Source organism: Euprymna scolopes, chromosome 35, assembly GCF_053919585.1.
Source record: "Euprymna scolopes isolate OS-2025 chromosome 35, ASM5391958v1, whole genome shotgun sequence".
NCBI lineage: Eukaryota > Metazoa > Mollusca > Cephalopoda > Sepiida > Sepiolidae > Euprymna > Euprymna scolopes.
Genome location: NC_136516.1, coordinates 34,403,534 through 34,427,242, shown reverse-complemented (window position 1 = coordinate 34,427,242; position 23,709 = coordinate 34,403,534). Strand labels below are relative to the sequence as shown.

General features: G+C 31.6%; 1 protein-coding gene across 7 annotated transcripts in view; it reads right to left on the bottom strand.

Moving 5' to 3' along the window:
* The window catches only part of LOC145259805 (LIM and SH3 domain protein F42H10.3-like), a 398,993-nt gene that overhangs the window by 69,058 nt on the left and 306,226 nt on the right, over positions 1–23,709 (bottom strand). For 6 of the 7 annotated variants that reach the window (XM_080117590.1, XM_080117591.1, XM_080117592.1 and 3 more), the window contains 3 exons: positions 23,290–23,394; positions 17,039–17,143; positions 3,205–3,312 (listed from right to left, as the gene is read on the bottom strand). In XM_080117590.1, coding sequence (XP_079973716.1) covers positions 3,205–3,312; positions 17,039–17,143; positions 23,290–23,394 — 318 coding nt within the window. The remainder of the gene's footprint in view (positions 1–3,204; positions 3,313–17,038; positions 17,144–23,289; positions 23,395–23,709) is intronic. The other variant, XM_080117595.1, reaches the window with a different exon arrangement.

The following is a 23,709-nucleotide window of genomic DNA, read 5'->3' as shown; positions in this document are numbered from 1 at the left end:
TTTTGAGTTGTGCCCTTAAGCGTTGAACCGTCTGGATTTGCATTTAGAGAGTGCTGGCAATGGTCCTGTTATAACTTGGATCGATAGAGTGCATGAGTTTTACAGCGATGCACCTGATCTCACTTTTTGAACATTATGTCACTTTCAGACATGATAGAAGGCTCCTATCACTCTTGGAATTTGTACACAATTAGCCAATTATTAGATGGTTTGAAACAAAAAGAAAACTGATTTTCATTCAATGGAAATGGAATCCTGTTGTCTTTTCTAGCGTGACAATTTTATCGTTCCACCCTGTAGATTAAGAATCCCATACCGAGTGTTTAATAGCATTTATTTCAACAAATGATTTCATTTGACAACACTAATCTCACATTTTTTACCTATCAATACAACCAGGATATTTCTACAATGTTTTGTTGACATGTACTAAGATACTTGAAAGATAGAGAAAAAAAAAAGAAAAAAAAAAAGGAATTAATCATTAGTTTTGATGACCAACAAAAATCTCTTGATCTCAGCGACCTTTTCTCTACGAGACAAGCAAATAATTACAACATGACAAAAGCTTCAAAATTTATGTTATTATTCACTGTAAGAAAATAAGTGCATGGCACCAAACCTTCATTTAGACATGTTTTGTTGAATAAAACAGACAATGAATTTTAATTTTTCTTTTCAATAACTATCCCATATTGCATTAAGAGTATTGATTTTTATTTCTGACCGATGGAATAAAGAAATTTTCTTTTTTAGTATTTGTATTCTTTTTTTGTTCAAGTATTTGTTGCTTTAGACATTTAAAAGGAAGAAAATGTCAATCGAAATATCAATGGCAAAACGATAATAACAATAAGCCATTGTAATGTTTGAGATGAACAATTTCTTGAAAATGGATAACAAGATATCAGAAAGTTCTAGTGTAAATTAAATAAGATCATTGAATCATCAATATCTGTATCATTTGGACTACTATTCTCATCTGTTCTTATTTTCACAATGTATCAGTTGAGATAACCTCTGACCTTGTTCAGGTGTATCTTCTTGAATGTAAATATTCCAGAGTGTGAAGATACACACTAAGAAGCTTGGACATTACATCAGCTGGAACATTGTGAAAATAACAACCAAAATGAAAATAGTCCAAATAATACAAATTATTAATTATCATCTAAAACATCAATTTAAAAATTTTCTTTATTCCATTAGGGGGGAGGGGGGGATAAATTTACAAATTGATACTTCTAAGAGCACTTGAAAAGTTTAAAAACACTAAATAGTTGCCTTTTTTTTTTCTTTCTATTTAGACATTTTTTCCTCCTCGAAACGTCTAAATGGAAAGAAATATTCATAAATAACATTCTTTGATCACCTAACAAAAACAATTTTTTTTTCTTCAAGTAGATAATATTCCTGAAATAAAATGAAAAATTTAATTAGAAACCTGCATGCTGATTAGCATTTATAAAATGGCGTGATAAAAGATAAGCTGAAAATGGTACAAAGTTTCTAAAAACTAATGAGGAAAGCAGCAATTTTTGGTACTAGGAATGAAAAAAAGGATTGTAGTCATTGACTGCAATATTACTTTAATAGGAACAAAATTTGTGATAAAGTTGTTTGCAGAAATTGTCTTCAAATAGATAAAAATCAAAATAACGGCTCATTTAGATACAGTTAGTTGACTATAAGGACACAAAAACTGATATTTTAACCAAACAAACTTAACTGCCAACAATGATATATATTAGTATGAACTTTGACTAAAACACAGCGTCCATCTGTGGAGAAGTGTTCTTAAAGAAAAGGTTTAAAAATATCACAACAAATTCGCTCAGCTTACTAATAAAAAAAAGGCAAAAAAAAAAAAGTTAAATTTTAAATATTTATAATGGGTCACCTGCTGAGTTAATGCTATATGATAGCAATTTTCTCTTAACCCTCCCCCACATTCCATATATTATAACCCTCACTTCCATTTGTTTAGCAATAGCAAAAGCTAATAAAGAAAGAAAACAAGAGTGGAAGAGTCCACCATAAACAAAAGTGGTTATCACCAAAAGTCATAATACTATTTGAGAAATACATATATTTCCTGAAATTATACAGCAAATCACAAAGTTTTACGCATTTCATTTCAGTAGGGAATCATCAGGCTATCGCACGTCCGATCATTATTGCACAGAATTCTAGAAACACTACTAACAATTGTTTTAAAGTAATTTATTCGTTTAAATCTATTCATCTATATAATGTGTATGTGTGTGTGTCCATGTCCCCCAATTCAAAAAATTTAACCCGATCTCAATGGGTGAACCAACAGATCACCCCCCCCCTTTTTTTTGCAACATATAACCTATTATTTGGATTTATAATTTCAATGATTATTTATTGTGCTGGTATGCCTTAATGCATCCTATTATATATTTTTGTTTCTTTGAATCCTTTGAGACAAAGCTTCATAATTGGTGCATTTATTCTTTTGCAGACAATTATCCTTATTTTCATAGTTGTTCCACCACTTGTTTCGGTGGTTTCGGCCAACTCATCCTCTGGCCCTCGTCAGGTGAGTAACTGTAATGGGATAGGAATGCTGACTCTTGTAAGTGTATCCCCAGTAATTACTGCCTTCCATCGTTGTCTCACATTGTTGGTCAACTAATCTTCTTGCCTGTTTGGGTAGGATTGAACCCGCTATCTTCAGACAATGCTCACCTGGAACCTTAGAGACTCAATGCCTCCATCCACGGCATCACAGGCCCCAAAGGACGATCATGATTTGATTTTTTTGGTCTTATAAATCCAATATTGAGTTCTTCCAGTGTTGGGTCTGCACCAAATGATATATGTATTTTCACTTTAAAAACACTAGAGGATGGGTTAGCTGAAACCTGGTGAAACAGCAACTACGAAGATAAGAGTCCACAAAAGAATGAATACACAAATTATTGGATTGTATTTTTGCCTGATTTCGCCTTTTTTATGCAACTTGCCGGATTTTGTTGCAGTTCAACTTTGTACAACAGTGAATTTTTTTTTTTTTTTTTTTTTTTTTAGAAACATACTTGCAAATAAAGAAATTGGAATCAATGGCTCCTGTATCACATGATCACTGGAGGAGGAAGGATTACAACAGAGACAAGGGGGCTAAAAGGAGGAGGAAGAGGAGCAAATAAAGAATTAAAAAAAAAAAAAAAATTGTACCGCGCTGAGGTTCTTGGCATTCTCAACATGGCGTTTCATCTCGAGGCTATCAGCTGTCATTTGAGATGAAGATCCTTTTTGCTTTTCAAAGTCGCTGTGATAATGAATCTGCAGAGTTAACGAAATCATTAGAACTCCACCATCACAAGTCAAACTTTCTCTTCATTTATGTAATGAGATGAACTGATTAGCTCTCAAATCAAAAAACGTACGAATAAGCAAAGATTTTATTACAAAGATTTATATTAACATTTAGAATTAACTCTTTTACAAAATCATTTTTTTTTAAATCACATTTTAAATGTGAAAAATACGAATGCAGATAATAGTACAAATGTTATTATTTTAAAATCTTTTCAAAATAAAATTTAACAAAAAAAAAAAAAAAAAAAAAAAAGACTATTTTTGTTACACATTAAAATCATTAATAATATTATCATAATAATTAAAATAATAATAAAAAAAAAAAAGATTTGAGATAAAAGTCATTAAAATATTCCATGGATTATTCAGACCAATATCTTCATCTTTGTCGCCTTTTTTTTTTTTTTTTTTACTCAATAAATTCCTTAATCTTTTTTTTTTCTGGCATGTGTCAAATCCAATGATCGTTCAAAATATGATTCAGTCTATTTTAGTCCAAATTAGAAGATTTAATCTGTTCAACAAGTCAACCAGGTTCTTGGGTTAATTTAATACTAATTCTCTACACTTATTGTATATATTTAATTGAACACAAGTTGCTATCTTACGCAGTATTCACAGGGCTTTGAAAAAAATTGCTGTGACACTTATTGGGAAGATTTCTATCAGCATTTTGTTTATTTTCTACTTTTGAAGTAGACCATATGCTCTGAAGACGGCATGTTCTTGTCAGCCATGTTGTTACTGGTTTAACTTAGCAACTTAGCACTGCTTGTTTTTCAAACTAAATAAACTGTTTAAAATATGTTAAAACACAAAATTTATCTAGGTAGGTAAAAGAGTAACATCTTGCCTTTGGTAACATTTGAATTTTTTTACCCTTTTTTCGATTGTTGACGTCTCTGCTATATGTCTTCTTGGACTTTTCATGTTGATATTCACTCTAAAAGGCTACAGTTGAATAATCCCATGGAACACAGTTTCCTAAATGAACATAAACCATGTACGACAGCCAGTCCCAGGACCAGCAGCAAACACAAACCTGTGCATCAGAGCTAGGCTCGACATTGGCTTTGATGGTATATAAGCACGTCTTCAGCTGGCCTCTTGAGGGCCTTTACCAATTTTGGAGTGGTTCTGGAGCTATTGTTTCATAGACGAACTCTCCTGGGTTGTGGCATGCAGTATGGCTAAACCAAGTCTCCTCTCTAAAAAACTTGATGAAGTGAATAATTGTGCACTACATCCAAATTTATTATAAGACGAAATTGGATCTAAATAAAAAGGCATCTGACAAATCGATATTTGATTTTAACTAGCTATTTCTTCCTTTTTATCACCACAATGTTATTTTCAATAAAAAAAAATAAATAAATAATTCACTCAAGTTCTTTCCTCCAAAAATAATTATTCTGGCAAGGAAGATAATTATAATAGAAACTATTTAAATATAACTTTAAAAAGGGTAATAATTTTTTTTTTTTTTTAATTTTAAGATAAAAAATATAAGTTAACTCTTCATTATTTAAATTTTATTCAAAAAATTTAAACTGAAATTACTTCGCCGATTCAGTACAGCTAGTATAATATACATAAATTGTTATGAGGAGAAGAATTAAGTTGGAATAAAACATTTTCAAATTTCAGAAGTGTGTCAAGCATTTGGGCCGCCAATTATTGTCTTGTATTTTATCTAAAGCCAATAGGAAAGAAAACTGGGATGTCCCAATAGTATTTGCATATAAATGATCACAAAAAATCCAATTGGATTTCTAATTTGGATAGACGATTTCATAGTCCACATCACTATTCATCAAGATAATTATGGATGTGCTCAAATCTATTGAAATAATATCTGAAGGTCAGAAGTTCATGCCAATAATTTGAAAAAAGAAAAAAAAAAATTTTCACAACCTCCATTTCAGATGAAGATACTAGCCTGAATAATTCATATAAATATCTAATGGTTTGATTAAAGAAGATCCTATATAGATTTTTAATTTAAAAATTCTGCAAAAATACGTTTTTAATAAAGTGCTGGTTAGAGTGCATAAAAGCCAGGTATTTTGTGACGATCAAACTCAAACAGGAATCATCACGTGAATCATTGAAATATATGGTGTTTTATGGACAGCTTGTCTAAACACAATTCAGCATCCTGCCAAGTGGTGAAACAATACGAACATCACTTATGATCATTTTTAATTATGAAAATCAACAAAACGATTGGTCATTGCACTTTCAGATCCCATCTCAATATATAACTGCAGACCTTTACATTTCTAATGCAAAATTAAAATAATTTAATCCACAATCATAAAACTTCTGATAAAGATTCTTGGAATGTAAAAATGTTCTATTCATGAACGGGATTTTTTTTTCATTTTTTTTTTTTTTTTTTTTCTGTACACGAAAAAAGGATTGGAAAAAAAACCCCTACCATTTTAAGATATTTCATAAACGTTTGAATTTACAAAATTGGGTAAAGCTAATGAATGGCATATAATTCCTTTTTTTATCATAAAAAGATAGTTTTGATAAGTCTAAGAATGAAAATTGAACAGCTACAAAAAAAACAAGTAAAAACTAGTTGAAGTTTTACAGCCATTCAACTTGTATAACTTGACAAAAATATTTATTGAGCACTATTGAATTCTTGATAGTGTCGGGTTTATGTTTTACATATCGCATTTGTTTTATCCGTTTAACAGTGGTAACCCTTTTTCAACCTATTCCTAAAAGATCAGGAAAACTATCATTTTACTAAGATATTCCATAAAAATTTGAAATTATAAAATGGAGAAAAGCTAATGGATGCCGTGTAAAACATTTTCATTTTTACTTATATCATAAAAAGTTAATTTTTTTTAATGGAAATTGAAAGACACCAAAACATAAAATAAAAACTTTTGTATTGAATCAATATTGAAATTGTACAGACATTCAATTTTTATTAAAAAAAACAAAAAAACTTGTATAACGTTACAAAAAAAATTTATCAAGCAGAATTAAATTCTTGATAGTGCCAGATTTAAGTTCTACATGTTCCTTTGTTAACCGTTTCACAATGTTAATCCCTTTTTGAATTATTTAATGCTGAAACAATACTTATAAATGATTCATTATAAATAATTAAATACAAGTTGTTGTTTTAGCTATGTCTGACATATGATATAAGTAATGAATCAATCAAGAACTTAACATTTTGAATATTTTATTTTTTAATTTAATATTTATAAACCATCTGATGTTTTATCCTAACTCCAAACTATCAGAATTATTGTAGATTTGTATTTTATCTTTAACTGATATTTTACTTATTGTTTATAAAATGAAACTAGAAATAAAAATTCATCTCGTCTACAACATGACTATAATTTAAAGCTAATATCAAAGCAAAAGTTATAAGTTAAAAGAAAAAGAAAATTTAGCTTCTTTTCAAATAAATGAGCTGGCCAAGAATTGTTGTCCAAGTGACTTTCTCAGACAACTTTCGACCAGCTCACTCATTTGCAAAGGCCCTATTAGGTTGAAATTTATGAGATTGAACTAAATTTTTGTTTTTTTTTCTTTTATTTTTGCTTTTATCCATGGAGTCCATTCATTTAAGATTTCCTACAGAAATTGGTCTCTCTTTTATGGACACAACATATATATATATATATATATATATATATATATATATATACTCGTTGGCAACTCTAGTTCATCACTTCCTCAGTTTTGACCATATATGTCAACATTTTGGTAAATTTTTAACCTCACAATATCGGCATCTTTCATATAACCTTACTATAGATACTAACAAACATTAAGCTAACACCAAAACCACAAAGCTAAAATAAAAAGAACTATATATTCTTTGAAAAAAAATAAGAAAATTTAAACAATGAGATTCTGAATTCATATGCTTGACAATCAAGTTAACAAACTGGCTCAGGTCAAGTAGTCTGATATTTCAGAAAATCAAATACACGTATTTCATAATGGTTAAAAAACAATTACAATAAATAGTATAACAATATTTGAGTTAGAGGCTGTCACAATGTGTAAATTAGATATGAATGTAAATTGCATTTATTTTATTATTATTCTTTAAAAAAATTTTTTTTTACATTTTTTGAATGACATTTTCAAGAATTCCTCTTCAAAAGATTAAGAATCATGAGGACAATAATATAACATTGGACTGATTGAAAGTGCAAAGCAATCAGTAAACAAAAAGTGCAGTAAACTTCAATAAGCAAATATATATATATATATATATATATATATATATGGCGTCAGGATGCATTTAAAAAAAAATAAAGTGTCTAATTGCAAATATCAGAGCTACAATACAAATTACTTATTTAAAAATTATGTTGCATATTTCAGAGACGTACTATGATTTCATTGCTGTGGATCATCCTTTTAAAGGCCCACTCAGCATCCAATAAGCTACATCACATGAAATAGAAATTTATAACAGTTATCAGCAATTATAGTAGTTTAAATATTTAGTTATGATTAAAACCCATATTAACATAGTTCACCTTCACTGAAACGGTACTGTCCTTAAAAATGGAACACTTGCGCTGTTTTCACCAGTAATTTACGGGTGAATTTGTTTGGAAAATAATTCTTTGATTTGTTTTCATTTTGTGAGTGGCTAATGATTTGTTTAGATCTTTAACGACCTTTAAAAGGTCGATCCTACTGCAATTAAACCATGGTACATCACAGAAATATGTAAGTTTTTAAATAAATAATTTGTGTGTGTGTGTATATATATATATATATATATATATAAAAAAATGGCAAAAGCACACAGATTCATCTGCTAATTCTTCAGCATATTTTCTATGTTTACCTGAAAAGAAAAATCTATAACATGATTGTAATGTAGGTAAAATTGAGCGTGTATGTACGTGTGTGTACAGTTTCTAAGGGGAACGAAAACGTATATGAAGTGAAGAAATAAACATGTCTGATAGAAGCAAAAAAAGCTATAGTAAAGGCACTCGTATGCATTAAATAAAGGAGATGCTGTAGCCGTTTTGAGTGAGCATTTATTGGAGACTATCAAGAGAAAGAAAGCAATTTAAAAAAAGCGATCAACTTACTCGGTACAGCAGAATGGCAAATGTTTTGCAAATAATTCATTGGTTTTTCAGAATTTGCTTTTTTTTTTTTTTTTTTTTTTTTTAACCAATTACTAAACTTTTCTTGTTTGTTGATATTTGGAAATTAAACCCAACCCTCCCTTTAAAAATAAAGAAAAAACATGTCATCTCTGGAAATGAGAAAAATCCTTATTGGAACTTGGTGTTTGTCACTTCATTTTTTGAGTGTGCCGTTTCAGAAAATCATAATTTAAATCTCAGTCAAAGGGGGTCATATGTAAACGCTAAATAATATTTTGCATACAAGATCAATATTTAATTCTAATTCGTCAGTCATTTATGGTAAATATCTGGCCATGTTTTAAAAAAAAAAGAATATATACTTTCCATAAATTTTATCAAACTTATACTTAATCTGCTCCAGCATTTTGTTTATTCTTAGTGATATCAAGAGGAAGTGGGAGGAGCCGTTAACAAATATCTACCACCACCACTCATTAAGGAAAATAAATTTTAGATTATGCTGTTATTTTATTTCCACAGCAAATGAAAAAAAAAAAATTACAAAATGTATTTCATTAGTTACAATTGTAAAAAAAAACAAAAAAACAAATGCATCATCTTAATAATAATATAAAATAATATTTGGGTTGCAAGTTGTCATAATGCATTGGTTCAGCATTAGACAACTGTGGTAACTTCCTTTTTTTATTATTATATATTTAACTATAAGCAAAATATCTTAAAAGATATAGTAGATAAAAAATTTTTTTTAGAATTCATATATTGCTAATTTTGTTTTAAATACAATACGTATGATATATATATTTTAACTCATCAAGTCTCAGAGTATCTAAATTTTTACTATTAAATTTAGATTTTGTAACAACTAAAAATGGGTCAGAATACACAAATTGAAAAGTTTATTTTTTTTAGAAAGCGAAATATTGATTTTCCTATAAATAAGACACTGGGTACATCTGATATATTTTAGGAACCAAAATGCTGTATTTCCCAATAAAATTGACACATGGTAAATAGCAAAGCAGTTCATACAATTATATTACAATTTTGGCAATAAGTTAGTGGCTTACTATTGCAAGACTCATTTATCATACATGTCCCGTGGGGAGGCATAGTAAATAGGTACCTTACATTAAAAAAAGCTATGTCAAAGTAATGGTAAATCGACTAACTCTATATGTAATACTTATTAACCCATTAAATCCAACTGTCTAATAAGTTGCCAAATAATTTTTTAAAAATTCATTATTCACTAAAATTCTTTGTTCAATGGAACAAAGAATTTTAGTGAATCGCACAAGAATTTTTAAGAGTTTTAACTCTCAGAGAGAAGTTGACGAATATAGATAAAATTTATCCTTTTTCTAAAGTAAGCACTACTATTATGAATTTTTAAAAAATTATTTGGCAACTTATTAGACAGTTGGATTTAATGGGTTAATAAGTATTACATATAGAGTTAGTCGATTTACCATTACTTTGACATAGCTTTTTTTAATGTAAGGTACCTATTTACTATGCCTCCCCACGGGACAGAGTTAGACACCAGGGTTGTTTTTTAACGTGGAGAAAAGGTACAAAAATAAAAAGTGTCTCAGTCGTGAAGGACTGATCCTCCATCGAAAGAGAACAAGAAATGGAAGTGCAACATCTGAAGAACAGATACTACACTTTGATCTTGACCAAAAGACCAAATTTTTTAATGTAAGGTAACTAACAAAGTAAATCTGTTTGATAGAAACAGTTTTCATCAAAGCAGGTTTATTTTTTATTTACTTATTTTTTTAAGTTTAAAATTTTTTTTTTAATTTTTTGAAAATGTCCCATCGATTTTACTGATTAGAGTATTTACTCTAACCAAGATTTTATTTTGGATAGGTATAATAGTAAGTAGATTTGCTATTATTTCATTGTTAATTTATCCATTACTTTTTAAAATTCAATTGCTTATATTTTTTATAAGTTTTTCAATCTTAATATATTTTTTTATTCATCACTTGTATTTTTTTTTATACAATGCATAGGAAACACCTGGAAGCTCTACCAGTAAAATATAAAGCCTATCATAAATAAATTCCAAAATCCAGACTTCATTGTAACTACAAGCGGATTAGTTGAATAAAAGTGAACATTTTAAGTAGAAAAGAAAAGAGAACTAGAATTGATACCTTTCATGATAACATTAGTGCATAAATCACTACAATAGATCCAATAAGATTTGAACTTGACATAGCTAACAATCTGCACGGGTATCTATTCAACCAATCATGCGTATCCAGAATTACTGCAGTGACAGGAAGAGAAAAAATGGTTACAAAGTTACATCATGAGGAGAGGGAGATTTTTAATTATTTATTTCTATCTAAAAGAATATGCTTTGTCAGAAACAGTAACCTAAGAATTAATCAGCAAGAAAGGGAGAAGTTTGTCCAAAAAGGATAACCCCAAATCCAGAGAACATGTGTCGACAATTTGTGTGTGATATAGCAGTGAAGGCCGATGGATAGAATATGGTGCACATATGATAGAGAGAGTACCGAGCTGTAAATCTTGGCATTTTCTGCATGTCTTTTCAGTTCAAGAGACTCTCCCGTCAGTTTTGTGGCAGATCCTTTTTGTTTCTGAAAGTCACTTTGATAATGAATCTGCGAATGGCAAGAATGTGTTTCGTTTTGTTTTATTCACAGAATTTATTTATATCTTTGGAGTTCAAATAAAAAAATAAATAAAAGGGACTTTTTAAAAAAAAATTAATTTGGAATACTTGTGGCAGTTATAATCTTTAAATAAAATGTGAAAATAAAACATTTCGTTATTAAAAAAAAAAAAATGTCCAATTCTCTTTGGACGGAATACTCTTGCATATTTGGACGAAACAGTTTTAACAAGCAAGAAAGAAACATTAATGTTAAGACAAAATCATTCCCATAGAACTACTTCCCTGCAAGCTATAATAGTTTTCAAATCCAATATCAACAGATTCCTGTAATATAGCATTCCCACAATTAATTAAACTTCGTTCATTCCAATAATCATCCAAAACTCTTTCATGAGGCCTTTCACTTTTTAACTATCATTTCATTTTATCTCATAAACCCTCATCCTCAAGTAGCCTTTGGTCCTGATAATGGTAACCCATTACGATAAATGAAAAATAATTTGTTAAATCAATTGAATTATTCTATCAGAAGTATGTCACCGTTTTTCTTTCTACTAATGACAAAAATCAGTCATTGGAGGGTTGCATCAGACATGCACTATGTTGGCAAGAAAAGGTATAATTTTCAGTTGAGCAAAGCATTACTGTGCTGAATAACTTCTAGAAATTAATTCAGAGACAACTAAACCCCCACCACCAGAGCAATGGAACAATGATTTGTTTTCTTTTACAATTAGCTATCATTTCATCTCATTAACCCTTATTCTCAAGTGGCCTTTGGCATTGATAAGTAGTGACCTTTCACGCTAACAGAAAAAAAAAAAAAAAAAAGTCAAAAGTTTTCCTTTGTGAAGAATTTCCACATGAGAGGTAACAGCGGTGAAGTGACTTACGACCTGAGTGTACCAAATTAAAATCTAGTCAGCAGCATAGCACCACTTTTACTTATGGATGTAGGCAAACTTCACATGGTACCTCAAAGTACTAGATTCTAAAAAAAAAAGAAAAAAAAAAAATGGGAGAAACTAAAAAATCACGGTACCCCCCCCCCCCGGTCGCTTAGGTTCACTCAATCTTCAGACAAACCAAAAGCATCCTTTTAGAAAAATAAATGCAAGCATTCCTTTTTATGACAATTTCTTTATCATTATCTCTTTTCATTTATCTGGTCAGAAGACCACGTGCTATTTACAATAACGCAACATATTCAACATGGTGTTGCGCATGTTGGAGAAGGAGCTCTAACACCTGCACCACTACAGACGATAAAATATTCCTGAATTTGAGGTTTTCAAACGAAAGAAATGAACCAAGCTACAGATTAACAAACTCTTTGAACCAAGCAGTCACAAGTTAAAAAGTTCATTAGGCAGAAACTCATTAAAATCCAAGTAATACGAGAGTTTAACATCATTAATATCTTATTGACACCGTTTGATGCTGATTATTTTCATCAGGGGAATAAGATCAGTTGATGAGCAGAAAGCAAAAGTCACCGCCGTCATCGTACCAGGAATAATACAACAATGGAAACATTATGAAGCAAAAGATTAAAGCCGATATGGATCATCTGTGAAGGATTAAGATGATAGAGTCAAATTCATTTTCATCAAGAAATGTTAATGAAGGTTTCGGTTGAAGAATGCAACACTAATAGACTTCAACAAACTGTTTTGACCAACTAGAAGCAAATAAAATATCAAATTGAAAACCAAAAATCAAGATATTTTAAAAGATTTCAGGAAACATTTTGTATATATAAAAAATCTTCACTATAATATTCATCTGCTGATATTTTTCCTCTGATGAGAGGAACACATTTCTTTGAAACTCCGCGGATTAAGGAAATTTCAATATATCTCATTTGAGTATCTCGTTGAACAAGAAATTCATGTAAAATAATTTTACAGTCTTAAATATAACAAGCTCTATTTCCTATCTTGTTTCTATTGAGCTTTATTTGGCTGGGGTTACTATATAAATAATATTTATATTTACTTTGAGGTTACAGAATTTTTTGGCTTCTAAACTTCATCTTTACTGATCTTTATATATATATATATATATATATATATATATATGATGCCCGTCCAATGATTTCGATGAATACCACAAAACATCACTGATGATGTGACTTGTGCATGAAATTTTTGTGGCAATACCAGTGGTAAGTAAAAATTTCAGGACAACTGGAAACAATGCCAAGATAAGCGCAGAGCACATACAGTGCTTGCTATTCCCAAATAGTCACCATCTGGTATTGGCTAGGCTAATCATTGCTTAACTTCAGTGATCTAATTAGAACCGGTGTGTCAACATGATTATGCCATATATATATATATATATAAAATTGGACGCACCGATAGAAAGCGCTTAAGAATATGGCTGAACAACAACGTTTGGGTGCCATTCTATACAACACACCAGTTGAAATTAAAAAAGACTGCTCGACGAATGGAAAAGACATCCAGAAAAATCAGAAAAAAAATAATTCTGTCATGTTCAATCAAACGTGCCTGAATATATATATATATATATATATATATATATATACATACACACACACACACACACATACAGTGTAATGTAATTTTCTGGTATCTGCTGTTGAACACTATTTGATAGTTTATCGTGTCCGTCCTGTTGATTCAACATTACCAAGAGTTTAAATCCTATTCCTTCCAATGTTAATGTTAGCCTAGGGTCAAAGATGATTTTGCAACTGGGTTTAAATCCTTTGACCGACAGAAATTAGTTTCTCCTACACTGAAGATGGAATCCAGGGAGGGGGGGGGAAGCAACATCCTCCCCTAAATCTTGGTGTAGTAGCAAATGAAAACTGAGCCTTTGAATTGCCCTAGACTACAGTCAATTTATTGAAGTAAATAAAACAAATAGAACCCGTGTGCATATTATTTGTATAGGATGACTTGTTTTATGACCTATCAACCTTTTTTGGAATTTAATTTATAAACAATATTTTATGATTTATTAAAAACCGTACTTGTTTTACATAATTGCGGACTGAGGTTCATACCCTCCCCCCCAATGAGATTTGTGCATGCAATGGATCCAACTTTTTTTTAAAAACTTGGTGTGCCAATTCAATAATCTATGCTTGTATCCATTGCATCACTGACGCTGCGATAAATTAGATGCTAATCTGTATACACATATTTCTAATGAGTGTGCTTAATGCCAAATTGAAAACAAAAACTTTAATAAATAAAAGCCATTTTGATAAAAACAAACTGTGCAAATTAAATTTTTGCAGTCAATAAAAAATAAATTAAAAACAAAATGTATTTTGAAAAAATTAAAAAAATTAAATACACTTGAATAAAAATTGCCATAATCATGAGTGCAAAAAAAAAAAAAAAAAATTCAAAGAAAAAAACCTGTCAAGTTAGCAACTATTAGACGGAATGGAAAAAAAAGTCACCATTGACAAGTTTTTTTTTGCAACATTCAAGTGTTGAATTCAAAATGAAGAGAAGTGAAGGTTGCAAACATCTTTAGTTGAATAGTCAAATAAAAATTGTTTTAGAGTACAGACATTATGCCATTACATCATCTTGAAAAGAAGCCGTTTGACCTCCCCCCTCACCTCAATAAAAAAAATTACTGGAAATACCCCTCCCACTACTTTCTCAACAAAATACGGCATATCAATCTTATCTATTATAATAATCATGAGCGTTTGTTGATATATCTTGGGGGGGGGGGGACAAAACAAAATTTTACTTTCAAATCTTGACCATAGTCAGACCAGACGTCCAAATACATTCTGCCACAATACACAATGGAGACCATATTACTAATCTTGTTACTCCCCCAACTAAGAGGGAGATTTATGATTGGTCAAACCAATTTTCTTTTCAGTCATAAAATGTGTTAAAGTCTGAACAACCATATCGAAAGGCATTTAAGAAGGGAGATTTGTATGGATTAACAGGTTTCAACAAGTTTGGAAACCAAGAATCAAGTGGATAAGCACAGACGAATCTGAGAAAAATCAATTTACAAAAATCTTAGGCAAATCAATCGTATTTAAGATTAATAATACCAAGAACACATAGAAGATAAACCCAAGCATTTATTATGAGCATTTAACCAATCAACATATAAAAAATAGTGGTGTGCATGTTGTATAATATATATCTATATTAATATAAGAAGCTAGGGAAGTGAAGAGTTTGTTGGATAAGTGTTGAATAGATAGCATGTGTAAAGAAAAGACTCAAGGTATTATTATGGTAAGGCCCCTAAATGTCTATAGCACAAAGTGAGTCATCTTCTTCCATTAGCAGAAGAGAAGGTGGCATCAACATCTAAACAATTGGTCCTTCTTTAAAATTCACTATATTCTTTCTCTTCAGTTGTTGTGAGACTTAAATTCCAGACTAGAAGCAGAAACTAGGATTCATTTTCAGCAAAATATGATAATCACAAAATAAAGAGCTCAGTCTGGAATCTAGGACATTATTAAGAGGATTTTCCCTGTTGACTGAGATATAATTTTGATCCTATGCACTTCTGGGAGGTCCACCCTCCCAAGCTTTGTCTTCTCAATTGAGAAGAGTTTAGTTTATTACTAGTTATCCGAGATACCCTACCAGGGAATATCAACTGGGTTGCACAGGCCAGAATGCTCCTCCGCTAGATTACTGGCTTTTTAAATTCTATTTTCTGACCCTTGTGCCACATCATCCTACCATGGAAGGCAAATATATAATTCTGAAAATAACGAGAGACTACCACCAGCAGGTGTAAGGTACATAAGATTACCAGTACCGCCTCGTTATTTTATCCAGATTAGTTAATGGAAAATTGGTGTTGCACTTGTTTGACTTTATTCTTTATTGCAAACTTATCACAAAAACAAAAAAAAGTTTGTCATATTGATATCATTTCATATTATTGATATTTATTCAGGGAATCCATGTTTGGTCTGTCCAATCTTGAGGGACCTCTAGATGCAATCTATGGAATAATCCAGCTACAACCACCATAAACAGAAGGCCGTTTTACTAAAGTCATATGACCTGCTGGTATCATAGAATAAAGTACAACAACCATGAAGGATTGTCATTTTCTGTTTCAATTCTCAAAGAAAGTGTCAAAAAAAGCGATTGTATTTTCTTTTCCAAAAGATAAAATATTTTACATTTAGACAAATGCAATTAAAAGTATTTTTTACCATGAAAATAACTGTAGTAAAGTTTCTTTTTTTTTTTTCTTAAATGCATTTAATTTTAAAAATGCATGTTTTCAAATAATTTTTTTAACAAATGATTTTCTTACGATTCTTTTGCTTGATTATACAGCAAATATGTTTAATTATTTTTCTTTTAATATATTTTCTTATTAAAAATAATTTTTGATCAGAAAGTTAAAAATTTTATCTTTTTTTTTTTAAACTTAAATAATTTTTACTTCCGTCTGTCCTCTTAACAAGAAATGATTTTTTTTTCACAAAATATCATCCATTCCAGTTCAAGTAAATAAGCTAAATGAAACCACAAATATCAATTCTAAGTTACTCAACATCCTTAAAGTTTTAATTCAATTATCCAATGAAGGTGGGGCAGAATTGACAGGGTTCAATCTCATCTCACATCAAAGTTAATTAAAAAGATTAAATTTTGAGTGCAAGAAAAAAAAAAAAAAAAAATCCGTTGACAGTAACAACGAAATTAAATGGATTAATCAACCAACAAAATGTAAAACATTTTTTAGCGTGTATACAAACATCAGATCGGAATACTAACATCTAATTTGGTTAGGTCAAAGGTCAGATATTAATTGTAAAAGGTGAGTGGGAAAAGTGTTACGATATAAAACGTAAATAATGGTAGCGGGAAAATTAGACGTCTTGCGCCATATGTGCACAGATTTGTACCAAGCTGATGTTCTTTGCGTTTTCAGTGTGACGCTTCATCTCCAACGTGTCCGCAACCGGAGTATAGGCGCCTTTACTCTTCTCAAAATCACTGTGGTATTGAACCTGTCATATAATCAAGGCAACAACCATGAGTGAATCAATGACAAAAAATTAATCACAAAATATCCTTTTTAAAAAGGAATTTATTTAGCAAAAAAAGTGTTTAGATAGGGAGAAAAAAATAAGATTATCAGGTTTATTTTTCAAACTGTGAATTAGTAATTATGCAATATAAGAACTGTGCTATCATTGGAATTGTCTGGGTGGTTTACAGAAAACGTTAAAAAGGAACGTGCAGAATGAAAATTGTTTTTTGTTTTTAACGCCAACCACTGACCAATTTTTTATTAACAAATCTATTTCTGTCAAGCTAATTTAATAAAAAGTCAATTGAAAAATGAAAACATTCTTGAATAAGACAATTTTTATGAAACTTAAATTAAAATTCAAGAAAAAACATTTATTGCAAGGTAAATTTTATGAATAAATATTTTGTGAATAACAAAAAAAATCGATAGTTAACAAAAATTTGAGTCTTTTTTTTTTAATGATTTTCTTCAAATTTATATTTTTAAAAATAATAAACCAATGATAGCAAACAATTGTTTTCTTTATGATTTTTTGTATTAGGATTAAGACGCTCAGCATTTCAACACCTTCCAGCATTTTCCGTAAAAAGTCCAGATGATTCTAATGATAGTATGGTTATTATACTGCGTAAGTACCTTTGAATTGATTGTTATGGGGTGGAAAAAGGTGCATTTTTATTTGTGTTCAATGGTGGAGAATTAGAATCTGATTTTTTTTTTTTTTTTTTTTTTTTTTTTTTTAAATTTTGTAAACCAACTTAGGAGTAATCAAAACTTTTTGCAGAAGTCTAGATCAGATTTAAAAAAATTTTTTATTTGTTTTTTTTGCTTTTGTTTTTAATTTACTGCTGATCCCCTCCCTTACTTTTGATGTTTCCAGAACAATTTGGGGGGGGGGGGGGCTAAAATTAGGATTTAGTCAGATTTTATTATTATTAAAGTGACCATTGGGATCTATCTTTAACAGATTCTTCCACCTTGGTTTTAATTTTTTTGTTTTTAGTTTTATCAGTGTGCATCAAACGTAAAGGATAAAAAAAAAAGTTCAAATCAGAATTTAAGAAAAAAAAAAAAATCGATAGAATAAAAGTCAGAAAGAAAATCCAGACAAACGGCTTAAATGCAAATGGCATAAAAACAAAATTTTCATAGAAAAAAATGACAAAACCCATTTTTATCCATTCAATCCAAAAGTAGATTTCTTAATTCAGAGTTTTTAATAAAACATCAACATTCTAATCCACATTTGTCATCAATTGAAATGAATGGCTCTCGTCTTCAGGAGGCCTCAAGTTTTGACAAGCTTCTGGGCTTGACCATTACTCCTGATCTTAAATGGAACACGTATATCAAATCTGTTGCCAAGGCCGCTGGAAAAATGGTGGGATCTTTCTATCGATCCAGTAGATATCTCACTGCTGATGCTATTCTCTATCTATATAAGAGCCAGGTACGTCCAAGGATGGAATACTGTTGCCACATCTGGGCAGGAGCTGCTAGAAAGAACTTGTCCTGCCTTGATAGAGTTCAAAATAGACTTCGTAGCCTCGTAGGAGATGTCCTTTTCTCCTCCTTGCAACCTCTATCTCACAGAAGAGATGTTGCGAGTTTGTCTCTGATGTATCGTTATTTTCATGGAAAGTGTTCAACTGAGCTTCAATCTATGGTCCCCCCTCGCCAAACTTTCACAAGAAACACTCGTCTAGCTGTAAACACTATCAATAATTTCCCCCACTCTTTATCTGTGCCTAAACCTAAACGTAGATTCCATGAACAAAGCTTCTTTCTTAGAACTGCACGCCTGTGGAATTGTCTTCCGTTTTCCTGCTTTCCGGCTGACTACAATATGGTTTTGTTCAAGTCTAAAGTAAATAAGTTCTTGATGAGCCGTTCCATATAAGTTATTAAATTTACCAAATTTTCATTACTAATGATTACTAAATTGACCAACTTCTACTGTACACTCTTTAACCCTTATCCTTGAGTGGCCTCTGGGCCTTGATAATGTGGTGATGCCTTTGTAAAAAAAAAAAAAAAAAAAAAAAAAAAAAAACTGAATTTTTGTGAAGTAAAATTGGATTAGTAAGCTGAAATATAAGTAATTAGATAAGTTTCAGCATTTCTTATTTATAATCGAGTCCTTTGGGGATAACAATAACAGACACACGCACATCTGTTTATTAATTTTCGATTTTTGAGTGATTATCAGGACTCTAGATGACCGTCTCATGTCAGCCATTTTTTTGTTTTAACCTAGCAACATGGTACTACTTGCATTTCAAACTGAATAAATCCTTTAAAATAAATTAAAATAGACAAACACAAAAACTACTTATCCAGTAGGTAGAAAAGTAACTTGTCTTGCAACATTTGTTAAATCACCATTTAAGTAATTGACGCAGCGATAAAAATATACAGAGGATAGTTATTCGCTTGCTTCTTACCACAGCAAGATGTGACAAGATCAGTAGGTGAGGGCAGTCATGTCAGCGCCTCTAAAGGAGGAGCACTCTAACCTAGCAAAAAAAAAAAAAAAAAAAAATAGCTTGGACACTCCCATCGACATTCTCTGGTCAAGGCGTCTCGAGTAGTAAGCAATAAACTTCACCCGAAAGCCAGTTGGCAAAGTTTGGAAGAGTGGACTTCCTAAGTACTACCTAGGCAGTATACCTCAGTCCAACAGATAATGAGCCATGTAAATGGGCCAACACTTGTCAAACTGATTGTCTAGAACAGATCCTTGACCAGTATTTATACCGATGTTGTCCACAACTGAAGCAACAAGCAGATGACCCTCATTCAATTAAAATGAGAAGGTATGACCAAAGATTTGGACGATTCTATTTATAACCATGTGTGATAAGAATGGATCAATCAGACGGCAGAATCGCTTTATAAAAAAATACTGAATGTTTGAATTCAGTAGTGATAATTTTCCATCTTGACACGAGAAGACCACTACGTTCTGATTGTGACTTGATTAATTCTTTACCTGGAAAACCTTAGGACTGGATTTATGCTGTCATTTTCTTTTTTTTTTTGGGGGGGGGAGAATTACATTTTTCTATTTCAAGAAAAACTCTACACTCAAAAGACATCAGATGCAGAACTGCATCTGCTTCTTCTCAGCCAAACCTTCCCAGACTTTGTATGCAATTACTATGCCTTACTGTTAAGAAACCCACAGTCTTGTAGGGATAATGAATAGCTAGCCTCTTCAATAAAAATTATCTGCAGACTAGCCAATATAACCAAAGTAACTCCAGTTCTCTCCAAACTCTACAACAAATGCCTTAATGAATCATGCTTTCCGGGCTGTTGGAAAACTGCTTCTGTGGTACCAGTATTCAAGAATTCTGGCGAAAGAACTGACCCATTAAATTATCGCCTCATTAGCCTCCTCCAACTTTTTGCCAAAATATTTGAGACCATAATTAACCATGCTCTAGTCCGGCACCTTACAGATGCTAAACTTCTGACTGACAAACAATATGAATTTAGACAAGCCCGTTCCACAGCAGACATCCTCACTGTAATCTCTGAATGTATATACCATTCACTGGACAAAGCGAGGGAGGGCAGAGTGGTAGCTCTAGATATATCTAAGGCTTTTGACAGGGTATGACATGAGGATCTCCTCACGAAAATGAGATCATACGGTATCACTGGTAAAACACTTAACATAATTAAATCCTTCTTAGATAAGAGAAAAATCCAGGTTGTCCTCGACGGTCATACATCTAAACAATATGATATAAATGCGGGAGTACCTCAGGGGTCTATCCTTGGACCTCTATTGTTCCTAATATTTATTAATGACCTCCCCGACAAAACTGCCTCTGAGATGGGTATATATGCTGATGACACCACACTCTATAACAGGCATGACAGGAAAACAAATGAACACATAACTAAAAAAAAATGGCAAAAACACTAGAGGATGACATCCGATCTGTAGTAGAATGGGACAAAAATGGATGGTCACATTCAATGCTGCCAATACTAAACTGGTTTCCTTCAATAATTACAAGAAACCTTCTCTACCACCAATAGCAATCGCCAGTGACTCCCTGTCTGAGAGTACATCTTTCAAACTGCTTGGCCTAACGTTCACAGGAAACAAGAGTTGGAACAATTACATTGAAAACATTGTTAGAGCCGCTGCAAAGAAGGTAGGTTCTCTCTACCGTGCTAGAAAACTACTGACACCTGAAAGTATCCTGTACCTCTATAAGACCACCATTCGCCCATGTATGGAGTATTGCCGTCACATTTGGGCTGGTGCATCTGCTGCTAGTCTCTCGCTCCTAGACAAGGTTCAAAAGAGAGTCGCCAATCTGATAGGCCCTGAACTGGCATCTAAGCTTCAGTCTCTGTCCCATCGACGAAATGTTGCATCCCTCTGCCTGTTCTACAAGTATTTTAATGGTGAATGCTCTGAAGAACTGCAGACACTTGTGCCCCCACGGCGTAAATACCCCTGACAAACCCGATAAGCAGCTAAATCCCACCCCTTCACAGTAGAGATCCCTAGATGCAAGAGAGCCTTTTACTCCAGTAGTTTCTTCCCCAGAACCGCTAGACTCTGGAATTCCATTCCAGGTCCCTGCTTCCCTAGCTGTACTGACATGCAGAAGTTCAAGTGTAACGTGAACCAACATCTTACTGCCCAAATCCCTACATAGTGCCCCAGTAGTTGCTGCCCCAGTAGTTGCTGCCCCTGATAGTAGCCCCCTATACCAAAGTGGCAATGTGCCTTGTTTGGGGTGATAATGTAATAAAAAAAATACAATCTCTGCAGGCTTTGTACAGAAGTCAGATTTGTTGAACAACAGAATCCCTATCAGCAGTAGACCATCCTGATTATCCATGTTCAAAGACTTGAATATTCTTGATACTCCTACAGTTTAGACAAATGTTTATAAATCCATGATTAAAATAAGTTGTTTTTTTTAAAGAAATAATTGTGCAGAAACAATTTTTTTTTAATTATTTATTTTGGTTTTGGACCAAATACAACCGAGTTTACAAAACTATGTTTAAACAAGATTAAACAAAATCAAACTTTCTTATCTTGTGGGAACAGAATTATTTTTGTGTTGATTCTGCACCAGTGCTTATAAATAAGTTAGTGGACCAACACCACAACATCTAATCCCATTGATAGTATGATAAATTGGGTTCCAGAATTTTTCACTAAATTTGATATTTCACGACATTCACACATTTTGTTTTATTTATATATTTTTTTTTTTATTAAAAATATCTGCTATGTAAGGTGATTAAAACAGCTATTTAAAAATCTGTTTGAAGTCTCAAGTTAGATTTCTTTAAACCGACCTCACAGAAATCTGTCAGATTTTTTTCAGTTTACACCCAACATCAGTTGTACATAAAAACCAAAACATATTGGGTCATTATCAACAAGAAACTAAAGTGACGTTTATTTTGATGATAAAAATCAGTACTGGACTATAAGTGAAAACACATAAGATTGGGGCGTTCGTTGGATAAAGCCAAACTGATAAGTCTTCAAAATACAAAACATGTACCTGTGGATGTTAATGTCTCTTAACACAAAAATCATAATTAGTTACAATTTTCAGAATAATCTCATCATCTCAGTTTTGTTATAACATTTCAGCTATTTTGCCACCTGACCTACTCCAAGTGCCTCGTGCCAAATACAGGAATGGTTATGAAAAGAGTACATTGTCCACATTCCATTCTCTTGACCCTGCAACATTCATTAAGTTATTTTAAACATTCTCTTGATGCCTTTGCTCAGGATTGAACTCAGGACTAAGTGTTCAATTCAAAATTCCATCATTATCTCAACACGAGGCTCATGAAGGTAAAACTTTAGAAACATAGTGATAACAAAAAGATAAGGAAATCAGTCAGAACCAGTTCCCCATCCCAAATATACAACTATTAATTAATGGTGAAAAAAAGTTGATATTTACGAGTAAATTTATATATAACCTCAGTGAAATCAACAATATAGACACAAAAATAGAAAAAGAGGAAGAAATTAAAAAAAAACAAACAAACACAAAAGACACGCCCACACCTTTGGTAGCACATGCATGGGTCAAATGGAGAGACAGATGAATATACCCGACTAAGGTTCTTGGCATTCTCAGCATGTTGTTTCATATACAGAGGTTCGGCTACAGCAGTGTAGGCACTCTTCTGCTTCTCAAAATCCTTGTGGTACTCGATCTAAGGTGACCAAAAGGGTATGCCTACAATTATACTAGTTGCCAAATATTAAACAACGCTGCTAGAATTAGAAAGGAGACTTATCTTTTAGTGACCTCCAAGGTCAAATCATTAGTAGTCAAAGCATGCATTCACGTTAATTTTATGGAGTAAAAATATCAAGACTCCAAGAACTGCTAGGTGTAAATGCTGCATCCCGGATGCATGCAATTTGAAACAGACAAATTCTGCATGTGCATTCTAGGAATGCACCTATATTTTACCCCCAAAAGTTTGTAATTTTTACTAAAATAAAAAAAAAAATAGTAAAATAAT